This window comes from Zalophus californianus, chromosome 4 (assembly GCF_009762305.2).
Source record: "Zalophus californianus isolate mZalCal1 chromosome 4, mZalCal1.pri.v2, whole genome shotgun sequence".
NCBI classification, from domain to species: domain Eukaryota; kingdom Metazoa; phylum Chordata; class Mammalia; order Carnivora; family Otariidae; genus Zalophus; species Zalophus californianus.
In genome coordinates, this window is record NC_045598.1 from 78,637,011 (window position 1) to 78,649,493 (window position 12,483).

Genomic DNA, 12,483 nt, shown 5'->3' on the forward strand with positions numbered 1-12,483 from the left:
AATTGACCACTAAATTCCAATCAGAATCAGGAAATTCTGCCATTCATTTATTTAGGTCAGATTTAGTTGATTGACAGATTCTTATTTCTGCTACCTGGTAGATTAAAAAACAAAAGCCACTTAGACAAGATGCCCTACTTTATTTAAGGCAAGCTTGTTAAATATCCATAATGTGTAGGCCACTTGGGGAAAATTCTGGAGATTCTATTTATTAATTAAATGTTACCTTTGGTCATGGCTCTATCCTAAAAGTGAGTTTTTTAGAAGTCAGGGAAGCATTTTATAGATGGCGAAATAAAGCTACTTCACATATGTTATAGGCATAAGTGGCCCAAAGAGCAAAGATGTGTTTCATTTCAAAAATACTTGAAAAATTGAACTGGCATAGTCCTAAAATCACCAAAAGAAAAATGTCATCAGTTTTTGGAGTGTATAAAACTTAATGTAAATATGGGTTTATAGTAAATGGAATCAGTAGTTGCTAATATTGGTTCTGTTGTGTAAGCTCTAATAAGATAAATAAGAGTGACGTGATTAACATTTAAGATAAGAAAGACATAATTTGAATCAGAAGTTTACATCTAAATACTAGTACTTCTTCTTAAATGATAGTTTCTTGACTATTAAAACATTAAAAATTTTTCAAACATTAAGCATTCCTAAAGAAGGATCCCATCTTTTTTTGGATTATATCTTTCTTTCAGGAATAACGGAGGAATGTTATTAGGTTGTACAAAAGGATAATTGAAAATAAACTCCTTATTAGAATAATTTCTTACATTTCACACAGTGGATAGTTCTACCTTTTGTTTTTTAATAATCACGTAATGTTTTGGTTCTAAAGAGTGGCTTAATAATGTAATCATTGGAAGACTATGCAATATTAAACTATATTTCACCAATTAGATTATCTTCATGAGGTAAGTTGCTTATTTGTATAAACTTTCCATATTTGCAATCAACATTTACAATATTTGGCAATGTGATGTTATCTATAAAACAATAATTTGTATAGGTGAGAAATGTTATGTGTTTCCATTTTGTTGTTGTTGCTGTAAGAAGGTTCATATGTATTTATTTTAACTGCCAAGACCTGAAAATAATGTGATAGTGATCATTACCAGTTTTCTTTATCTGGTTATATTTTTACCTGTTCTTTTTCATGATTTTATAAACTGACTGGAATTCGAGCTCTTTCTTCCATACAGTTGTTTTAATTAACATACATACATATCTGTTTAGATTTTTTCTTAAAAAAAGTTGTTTGGGGGCTAATTTGAAATTAAACTTAAAATTGATATGTATTTTTATTTTATAGTGGGTGTATTTAAAAAATAAAATTTCCTGAAGATGTCTTTTATAATGATTTAGATTCCCTTTTCAGGGCCCAGCACTAGAAGATTTCAGTCATCTGCCACCAGAACAGAGACGTAAAAAGCTGCAGCAGCGTATCGATGAACTTAACAGAGAACTACAAAAAGAATCAGACCAAAAGTATTTTTCCATTATCTTTTCTACCATATTATTCCTTAAGGGGTCAACTTTGAATAATGTGTTTAAATGTGATGTATAAAAGGTTTAAAAATCATATATCCTAATTGACCTATCTTTTGAGGGAAAAACTCCTAAACTTTGAAAAATTTTATGGTTGCCATATCACAGATCAAAATGAAATGTTAGTTTCTTAGGTTGCAGATTACCTGTTGGATGCCAATAGTCTATGCTTTCCCTAATATTATAAAATAGTTTGATGATTCATTATCAAGAATAGTTTCACCAGCACTAACCATCTCTTATACTTTGATCCATTTCATTTTGCTCCGATATATAAATTGAGTTCAGTAGAAACCTAAAGCTATAATTATTTTGTTTGCAGCAAATGTGTTGGCAAACAATACTTGATTACTTATAGCATTGGTTCATAGCTGTAATTTTTTTCAATTTTTTTTAAAGATTTTATTTATTCAACAGATAGCACAAGTAGGCAGAGTGGCAGGGAGAGGGAGAAGCAGGCTCTCTGATGAGCAGGGAGCCAGACGTGGGGCTCGATCCCAGGACCCCAGGATCATGACCTGAGCGTAAGGCTGCTGCTTAACCAACTGTGCCACCCAGGCGCCCCAATTTTTTTCAATTTTATAGAAGTTTCCTTTAGTTCAATTTTGTTTTCATGAACAGATAGTTATGAATAAAGGGTTATTCGAGTGAATCGGTGCCCTACTATCTGATTTTTATACTGAAGATAAAATTGGAGCTTAAACTGTAGCATGAGTGATTGAAGGTTTTTTAGGGGGGTTGTTTTTGTTTTTTTGCAGCTCAGGCAGTTTTATTCCAGATTTAGTGTTTTTTCTTGTTATTGAAGTATAGTTGACACACAGTGTCACTTTAGTTTCAGGTGTAGAAGTGATTCAAGTTTTGATCTTAAGAGTTTTACATCAGGTATGATAGGATGCTTAATCATAAATATTGTAATATAGTCGATTCTCATTATTTGTAGTAGTTCTATAAAGTCACTGTGAACACTGATTTAGTGAAAACTAAAATGGAAAATACAGGTCTAGGCTCCATTTAGCCTCTGGTCACATTTTCATCAACTGATCGATTATAACCTTGTTTTGTTTTTTTTTAAGATTTTATTTATTTGAGAGAGAGTGAGTGGGGGGGGGTACAGAGGGAGAGGGAGAGAGGAATCTCAAGCAGATTCCAGGCTGAGCATGGAGCCCAACACAGGGCTTGATCTGAGGACCCTGATCATGACCTGAGCTGAAATCAGGAGTCGGTTGCTTAACCCACTGAGCCACACAGGTGCCCAGATTATAACCTTGTTTTATGTGTGTTTCTGTTTGAAGACACATAATTTAATATATACTGTTGATTTATTAACTTTGAACTCAAGACCAATAGCACTGTAACTCATGTGTGAACAAAGCCTATCTAACCACATATATTTTCTCCATAAGGCACCTCACAGCCTTCTTGCACTTGGAAACACTAGACAATACTTCAGTACACTTAAGGGCTTATTTTAAAAAGAAAAATCAACAAAGAGCACAAAATTTAAAAAAACATGGCAGTAGACGGACCACAGAAAGGATACTTGTTCAGGGTATCTAGAACTTAGGAAAGAAAGAAGACTGGAGATATTTGAGTATCCTCTGAAGATAGTAAGAGTCAATTATATCTCAATAAAACTAGAAAAAAAAACAAGAAATCATTTTCAAAAACGAGTGTAGGATGAGGTGAGAAGAAACCTTTGTCATTTTATGTAACACACAAAGTTTGAACAGAGGTAGAGAAGGACCCAGGGAAGGAGATGAGACAGTAGAGGTGAGAAGGGAAGAGAAAATGTAACCTTCAGGAATTAAGAGGGACAAGAATATTAAGAGTGTTAGTCAATAATGTCAGATGTTAGAGGGAGTCACAGAGTGCTGATTGAGGTATAACCAGCAGTGATATGATAAGAGAAATGAAGAGGAGATGAATGAGCTGTGAGAGGGGCAAGTGAAAGATGGCATTCCTATTTATAGCATGGTTGAGTGGGAGGACAAAGATGCTATGATTTAAGGTGAGGCACACTGGGGAATGTATGGCTACATGGGGACATAATGATTTGATTTGGGACATGAATTTAAGAATATTGAGGAATATTCTTCCAGGCCTTGATTAAACCTATATATACAAAGGCACACGTAATATATATATACATACACACACAATATACATATATACAGTATATATACTCTATGTATAAAATCTCATAAATGAGAAGCAAGAAATGAGAAATCTATTATTCCAAATATTTTAAAAAACTCCATAAATTCCTAACTCTATACACATTATCATCTTTATGCAGATTATCTTTAAGCAGGTTTACGTTTGATTAAAGAGAGAGCTCTCTTTTAAGATTAGCTTACGTGAGAGTCCCCAAAATCAAATGAAACTCTTATATCTGGGAATTCCCATATGAAGTGAATATTTAATTCTGTGACTTCTTTTCCATTTCCAGAGAAGCACTCAACAAAATGAAAGATGTGTATGAGAAAAATCCACAAATGGGGGATCCAGGGAGTTTGCAGCCTAAATTAGCGGAGACCATGAATAACATTGACCGCCTGCGAATGGAAATCCACAAAAATGAGGTATATTTATTGTTTTGCAGTTGTCTAAGGTAAAATCATTTTTATAAGCTTCATTATGATAGATTGGTTTTTGCTACAAGTTCATCTTCAAATTTTTATTTAATTTTAGGGTTTATGATCTGAAAGGAATCATTATGGTATATCTTTAGAATTAGTTCCTCATTCAAGTTTTTCTTAATTAAAACTGTAAAATTAAACATGCTTTTCTTACCAGCTGTAAAGTTGCTCATTGATCAAACTGGAATAAATGTTTCCCTTCTCCAAGAATTATATAATTATAAAAACTTAAAGCACATTTTAAATGTAGACTATCTCGGGAGCTTTTAGAAATATTGAGCTCAGTTTTACTTATTTTTTTCCTAAGGCTTGGCTCTCTGAAGTTGAAGGCAAAACAGGTGGGAGAGGAGACAGAAGACATAGCAGTGACATAAATCATCTTGTAACACAGGGACGAGAAAGGTTACTTTTTGCATTTTATTTGTATTTCTTCTTTTCCCTCAAATTTTTCTCACCCTTTTGTCCTAACAATTCTTCCCTGATTTAGCAGGTTTGGCTTTTAATAACATTAGTCTTCTGAACCTAAATGGTTTTTCTGTTTCCTTAAGTAGCTACAGGTAAAATATGAAATTTCCTATTTGCTGGTCTGTTCTAGATTGTCATGCATCCAGAAACAGGGGTCGGAACAGAAAATTCATGGAGCTACAGTCTGGAGGCATAGGCTCTTCCGACCTGGGAAGATTCCAAGGTTTAGATGGAGTTGGGTGGCTTATGCCAAGGAAAAGTTTAACTGTTAAGTTGCTCAAAGTTTTGTGAAGGAAAAAAGAAATCTGTATTGTTAGTTTGAATCAGAGCTTCCAAAGGGCATTTTGCTAAGTTTCCATGTTTTCATACCATTTATGACATTTCCCCCTCTGTGTATATGTCTTTCCCCCTCCCCCACTAATATCCAACAAATTAGGATTCTCCTTAGAGAGGATTTGAGAGATCTAGTATCAAATCTTGGTTTACTACTTAATTACAGTATAATTTGAACAAGTTCATTTTTAATCTGAGTCTCAGTTTCTTAAAATATAAAGTAGAGATTAAAATACCTATCATACAGGGTTATTAGTAATAAATGAAATAATGTACATAATCACCTCATAGTAAAATACCTGGGAATAGTACGTGCTTGACAAATACTAGTTCTTCCTTCTTTTATGTTACCACTTTTTGAAAGAGTACTTATCTTTAGTATATCAAGAGGTACTCACAAATATACTGCTTTTTTGTTACTAGGAAAGACCTAGATTAAAGTAATCTAATCTCTGGTTTGTGTTATCTAAGAACATGGCTTCCAGGCGTACTGAAAGTGCTTTTAATTTCTAATCATACAGATTTTCCTATTTTATACAGTCATTTGATTCTTCAGCAAAATTATTAACATTTTTCTCTTTAAGAAAATTTTAAGGAAATCGATACCTTTGGATTACCTGCTCTTTTGAATTTTCTGAGTTTTACTAACTTCCTTGTTAGCATGGTTAATTGGGAGTTAACTTTATTAGGAGTCTTTTTGCTTTCAGTGACAGGATAAATACTCATACTGGCTTAAACTAAAAAGGGATTTTATTGGCTTGCTTTAGGGAGAGCTTGATCTAGGAACTTAGAACTATTTCTCTCCACCTCACAGTTCTGCCTTCCACTGTGTTGGCTTCATTTGAAGACTTCATGTGATGGTCTTCCAAAGTTCTGGGCTCATATATCTCCAGGTTCAAGTCCAGTGGAGAAGGCAGGGAGGGAGCTTCTCTTCAGTCCCTAAAGAAAAGTCTCCATGGGTCTATTCTACCTGATTGGTTATAAGCCTATCGTGAACTGTTCACTCTGGCCATACAAGTGCTGTGCTGAGACGGGCCCTCTGGAGCCAGGACACAGCTCTGCCTGAAGCCTGGGAACTGAATATGGGTGTGGGTGGGTCCCCCATAGAATTTTAGGGTTTTTTTGCCAGAAGAGGAGGTGATAATTCTGGGATGATGAAAGACAAGTGTCCCCTACATTTCTCCCATTTTATCTCTGGGCCCAGTGATACTGAGACATATTTATTGAATGCATGCCATATGGCTAGAACATTGTAATTTTTTAATTTCAGGAAATTCAACAAAGAAGTATTTTGTATTACCAGCAATTTATGTATGTCCATCATGATTTAAGAAAATAAAGGCTTAATCTGGAACTGTGTCATTGATATTTAGTTGTCTGTATTGATCCTGAGGAGTTCAACTTGGGAAAAATTTCCCATGTTTGTGATACTTGATGAGGTATACTTTTTATGTTTTATAGTCCTGAGGGAAGTTACACTGATGATGCAAACCAAGAAGTCCGTGGGCCACCCCAACAACATGGGCACCACAATGAGTTTGATGATGAATTTGAAGACGACGATCCTTTGCCTGCTATTGGACACTGCAAAGCTATCTACCCTTTTGATGGTGTGATTTTTTGTATTTGATAAAACTGGTTCCTTAAAGTCTACCATTGAATCATGTACTTTAGTGTCCTTAGTTATATAATTCATTGTCAGCAAATTGTAATCCCAGCTCATTAGTATGAATATTTTTGTTTTAACTATATTGCAAATAGAGGTTTTTCTTCTGTACATGACACTGAAAGAAAATTACTTGTGTTATCAACATCCTAGTACAGATTTTAATTATCAACTTTGGTCGATACAGAATTTAATTTCCCCCAGAGATCTTACTAATACTATATGTACTCATCACAATTGAAGCAGCTTGAGCATAGTGCAACCTAGGAAGTGGAAAGCTAGTAGATGCCACTTTAAGCTCTTCCTTGTAACTTGCTGTCATTGAGAGAGAGGTACAAGGCACATGGCATAACTGAATGTCCCTACTGTATCTGTACTCTGTAGGCCATATTTTCAAGTGAGAGGAGAGAATGTGTCACTTCTGACTACACCATCCTGCTGTGATGGTTGGAGAACAGTCCCTGTGAGGGAAGGAAGACATTGTGGTTCTCTCTTGGAGATATTTTGTTGCCCTTCCCTCTCTTGGACTGTGAAAAATTCTTTTCCTCAATTCACAGAGGAGCAGAGTAATACTTTCATAAACCATTTGTTATAAAATGGTATATGGTTTAAGGTCCTTCCCCAACCATCCATTGTATTAGTTTTTTTGTTTTTTAAGATTTTATTTATTTGACAGAGACACAGTGAGAGAGGGAACACAAGCAGGCAGAGTGGGAGAGGGAGAAGCAGGCTTCCCGTGGAGCAGTGAGCCCAATGCAGGGCTCGATCCCAGGACCCTGAGATCATGACCTGAGCTGAAGGCAGACACTCAATGACTGAGCCACCCAGGCGCCCCCATTGTATTGGTTTTAAAGTTGAGTAAAGGGGCGCCTGGGTGACTTGGTCGGTTGGGCGTCTGCCTTCGGCTCAGGTCATCGAGCCCTGAGTCAGGCTCCATACTCAGTGGGGAGCCTGCTTCTCCTCCTCCCTCTGTCTCCCAGCTCATGCTCTTGCTTTCACTCTCTATCTCAAATAAATAAATAAAATCTTTAAAAAAAAATAAAGTTGAGTAAAGCTTTTAGTTACTCCTCATTCTGTGAAAATAGTATTAAATAAGATCTTGGAATAATGTTACCTAGAGAATTTAGGGTATGTTAAATGAAGATTCATTTGTGAAAACTGTTAGAGCTAATTGGGTTGGAAGTAGTTGGCAGTGGAGAAGAAAGAGAGCCCTGAGTCTGATGATATTTCGAAGAAAGTTCGTGCTTTGTGGCTGTGACTATTCTGCCTCCACCATCACCAGAGTTGAATCTGTGTTTTTCTCTGTTCCCTCTCCAAACTATATTCTTTTTTCTTCTCACCCTCCCACAGTCAGTAATATTTTCCTGATCCACACCTCATGAATTTTTTAGATAGCAATGCACTCAAATTTGGGAAAGGATTTGGAGTAGTGAAATAAGAGTATCCTGTCAAATCATATAATGTCATTGTAGCTCAGATACTTCATCTGTTACATGGGGGGGGTGATATTAATGCCAGTTTCCCAGGGTTATTGTGCATTTCCAGTGACATAATGTATGTGAAAGTGTTGGATAAACTACAAAAGCATTATAGAGCTGTTGCTAATGAGAGTCAGTGGGCTCTTGGTTCTAGGTACATTGAAATCTAGTAGGGTATCGTGTCATTTTGAGTGTTGTATTTGTAACTTTTATTTGAAATTATCACTTAATTATGCTTGTGCTATTAAAACTCTCACTTAGGACATAATGAAGGTACCCTGGCAATGAAAGAAGGTGAAGTTCTATACATTATTGAGGAAGACAAAGGTGATGGATGGACAAGAGCTCGGAGACAGAACGGTGAAGAAGGCTACGTCCCCACATCATACATAGATGTAACTCTAGAGAAAAATAGTAAAGGTGCAGTAACTTACATCTAAACTAACCAGGCAGCTTTGTGACGTGTATAACATAAAACGGAAACACATTCAACGGGTGGGAAAACATAAGAAAACTTAGAGGCATCCAAGATAGATTGTTCACTATGTGAGCTGAGTGTAGGCTCGATTTTAAAGATGTGAATATTACCACAAGAAACTGTTCTCGTGATGTTTTACCATTTGAGTGACGTCGGTGTGAAGCTTAATTGATGCCTTTTGCTTTATGTCCTGCTTAAGTCTCTGTGAAAGATTTGTGTTTTTCTGCCTTATAAGTCCTAGAATTTGGTCTTTTGGGCAGGAATCCAGATATAGGAAGCCCTCCTCCCCCAACACACTCTTTGCTCCAGAAAATGCAGTGACTGTAAGTGAATTCAAATAAGGAAAACTGCTCTGAAAGCTAACTCCCAAAAGAGTGGTTTGGCCTAGGAGTTTGAATTTTTGTAGCTACAGTTTCCAGGAAGAAAAGTAATAGTTGGCTAATTGAAAAAAATAAATACATTCATTTTAATTTTTCTCCCTATTCTTAGCTTTGGTTTCTTAAAGGAAGAAAACACCTTGAACACAAATCTATTTTAGTAGTAAGCTAATTAAGAGACCTGTAAAAAAAATCAACCTGGTCTAGCTCTTATGTGAATAAAATGGTTTTCTTTTGAGACCTGAAAATATTTTCATCTAGTGTACTAATTGTTTTCAGTAACATACAGACTTCCTTCCAGGTTAACACTTGTATTTTTTCATCTTGAAAATGTCTTTTGGGAAATACCACTTTCATGATGATTTAGCATTTAGCAATTATACATAGGAAAATAGATTCTAAAAGAGGAAATCTTGAGTGGAAGGAAAGTACTGGCAAATTTTACTTCGAAAAGAAAAAACTTTTTTGACTGGGTTGCAGGACTATATCTGTACCATTGTTTAGGACATTTCCTCATTTTAGCTCAATCGTCAATTCAAGATTTTTTTCCAATTAATTTCAACAAGCATTTCTTGGAAAATACTGTATAATAAAGGATTGTGCAGTGCTGGTCATGTGGGGAAGTAAAGTGAAGAAGCAATTAAGAGACTGGTCCTTAATTTTGCTCATGTCCAGATTTTTCTGGTGTTTTCACATAGCTGACTATTAAAATGATTTTAGACATTTGGGACAGACACTTTGAACTGAACACCCCTTTTGGTCTTACCAAAGGTCTTCAGTAATTGTTCTTTTCTTTTTCCTCCTGGACTACAGGTTCCTGAAGAGGGTTTCTGAGGAAATGGGCAAGATGTTGAAGGAGGTTACATGCAGCTGCTTTTAGGGGGAGGGTATTAGAGTTGTCAGGCTCAAACAGAGTGAGAGAAGCAAGTTGCATGAGTGCATGCAGACATCTTTTTTTTTTTTTTTACTAACTTCATTATCATTTCCATACATTGTTTTAAAGAATCATTGTAATACCAATCCTTAAATTCCTCATTCACAATTATTCACATAAAGGGAAAAAAGCCAAAAATGGCTAACTTTTTTTTCCATTTCTTTTACTGATGTTTAAATCAAAAAGAATGCAGAGCTACCATGAAATTTGTCTTATATTGGCTGTCCCAGCAGGACTGTCTATACCAGCTCTGTTGTAATTGGCTTTTAGACCCGTTGTCTGTCAGAACCCTTGCCATTTGTCAGTGTCTGCCTGCGCCACCTCTGTGCTTGCTTAACATCCTGTTGCATGTCTAGAGCGATTGGGCTAGAGTTTGCAGGCATGTCTTTATAATCCCTTGTTCTCGTCAAAGTCTTTGTTTTGTTTTACATTTGTAGTGCGAGTTACTTTGTCAGACATCTCCAGCACTAATGTTTCCATCCTAGTATTCGTGTACGCTGCTATAACTTGCCCACTGCAAACATTCCAGTTTTGGCATTATGAAGAAGTAGTTTGTGAACCTGAAGTATTTATGATAAGAAAAAGAAAACATCTCTGCTCTAGCCTACAGCCCAGTTGAAAGAACTCTGAACCTGATACATCTTCACCTCAGTCTGAGAAGAATCTATAGTCAGCACTGAAATCCTGGCATAATAAACACACAAGATACTCACCACCTCAAGACAAAGGACTGTTGTCAGAAGTCAGCTGCTTCCATTCAAATGCTGCCTTAAACTAGAGTGCCTAAATCTGTCGATTGCCAACACTACCACTACAGTATCCCACAAAGGGCTTTATGTGTCAGCTCAGTGCGACCTCCTTTAACTCGGCAGCGCTGCTGCGGATGCCGATGTAGCCTTGGTAGGTGGCTTTTAGAGCTCTACCATGTTTGATGGTGCATCTTCAAATTTATGCATCAAGCTAAAGACATATCCAAGTCCATTTTACTTTACTCAGTGTTTTTATGAAGAAGTTTTATGGACCCCCCCCATTGTTTTAATTTGGGGTGACCGTGTTCTTATTTGATTATTAAAACGATAGTCTGTTTCCAAGTGATGCTTTTGTTTGAACCAGATAAAATTTAGTGAAACTTTGTAATGATCTCTGTGCACTTTTACTTGTAAAATGGAAATTTCTGTATGTTTATACTTGTAAATATAATTGTCATTACTTCCCCTGTTGCTCATGTTGTCCTGCCTCGCATTTGTGATTCTGTTAATGACTTGTATCTTAACTAATTTCTTAGTGGTGTTTAATAGGAGATGGGCATGGGTTCGGGGAGGGGGGTAGGTATTTGTACCACAGAAGCTTCATTAATTTTGTTCGTTACTGTTTTGAGGGAAGAAGGAATGTGAAATGGTGTGTGTATTATTGGATTTTAAGCAATATTTTAGAAGCTGTGCGACTGCTTTAATAATTTTTTCCCCAGTGTTATTTGAATTGTACTACCAGTTATACTAAAGCTGAATGACAATTGTGTGAAAGTTAATGCCTTCATAAGATCAAGTACACCCGTTACACAGCTGACATGTAGTGTATTACCTGTGCGGCTAGTAAACTATAAAGTTTAGACTTTGAATCTCTTTACAGGGTTATTTATATAATGTGACATTATTCAATACTGACAGACTACATAAAGTAGTTTTAAAATCTAGTGCTATTTTTATTTTAAAGTTTAGCATTGAGGAGGAAATGTGATCTGGCTGTGTTTGTCCTCTGTACAAAGCCTGAAGTGCTTGTGTTTTTTTGGCTGACAGCCACAGAGGGCAAAGTTTAAGGCTTTCTTGTAAGGACTAACTGTTCTTTTCAAGCTACTGTTTGTTTTTCTCAAAGCAGGATTTGCTTCCGTAGGAGGCAAGGTCCTTCACGTGGAATAGTGCAACCTGTATATGGGTTAGTACAATAGGACAGACATTTGTACTTGCACAGTTTAAATCATTCTTAAATTTTGAACATGTGAATCGTCCAAAAGAAATCTTTAATTTTTCAGTAATTTTTACTCTTTTTGTGCACATGTTGATTTAATGGTAAATGCTTTGTTTAAGATCGTGTTCTCTGTTGAGAATATTTTCACAGAATAAAACAATCTTTTCATGGTCGGTTAAGGTGTATAGTGTGTTATCTCTTATTCCTATGTGAACTAAAGAGATGTAATGATTTTGTTCTTGGTTGTGCTGAATTCCTGATGATACAAAGTAGATGACAAGTTCTGTAAGTGGAAGCATCTGTTGGGTGACATTTTTTGCAAAACAGTTTTGGAAATTTTATTCTAGTTTTAGTTTCTTTCAAGCTTTCCTAAAGGTAAGAAAAGTTAACTTTCTTTAGAGTAATTTTAAATTGAGTGTAATAATTTGGATTTTTTAATCTTTATTTTACCGTAGCTATGTTACACAGACGACTTTTACACCATCTTATCCTCTGCATCCATAAGAAGTCCCTGTACCACATAGCTTGATCTACCCACATGCCGGTCAGCATTTACTGTGCTTCTGCTTGAATTCCTGGTCAGAGAGCACCTGT

At 35.9% G+C, this 12,483-nt stretch overlaps 1 protein-coding gene across 4 annotated transcripts in view; it reads left to right on the top strand.

Moving 5' to 3' along the window:
- FNBP1L (formin binding protein 1 like) overlaps positions 1 to 12,062 on the top strand; it is a 98,210-nt gene extending 86,148 nt beyond the window's left edge. For 2 of the 4 annotated variants that reach the window (XM_027611929.2, XM_027611928.1), the window contains exons 10-15: positions 1,385 to 1,494; positions 4,004 to 4,136; positions 4,501 to 4,595; positions 6,453 to 6,601; positions 8,397 to 8,555; positions 10,362 to 12,062. In XM_027611929.2, coding sequence (XP_027467730.1) covers positions 1,385 to 1,494; positions 4,004 to 4,136; positions 4,501 to 4,595; positions 6,453 to 6,601; positions 8,397 to 8,555; positions 10,362 to 10,543 — 828 coding nt within the window. In that variant the 3' untranslated portion in view covers positions 10,544 to 12,062. Of the gene's footprint in view, positions 1 to 1,384; positions 1,495 to 4,003; positions 4,137 to 4,500; positions 4,596 to 6,452; positions 6,602 to 8,396 lie in introns of all 4 variants that reach the window. The other 2 variants (XM_027611934.1, XM_027611941.1) reach the window with 2 other exon arrangements.
- The last annotated feature ends 421 nt before the right edge of the window (positions 12,063 to 12,483 follow it).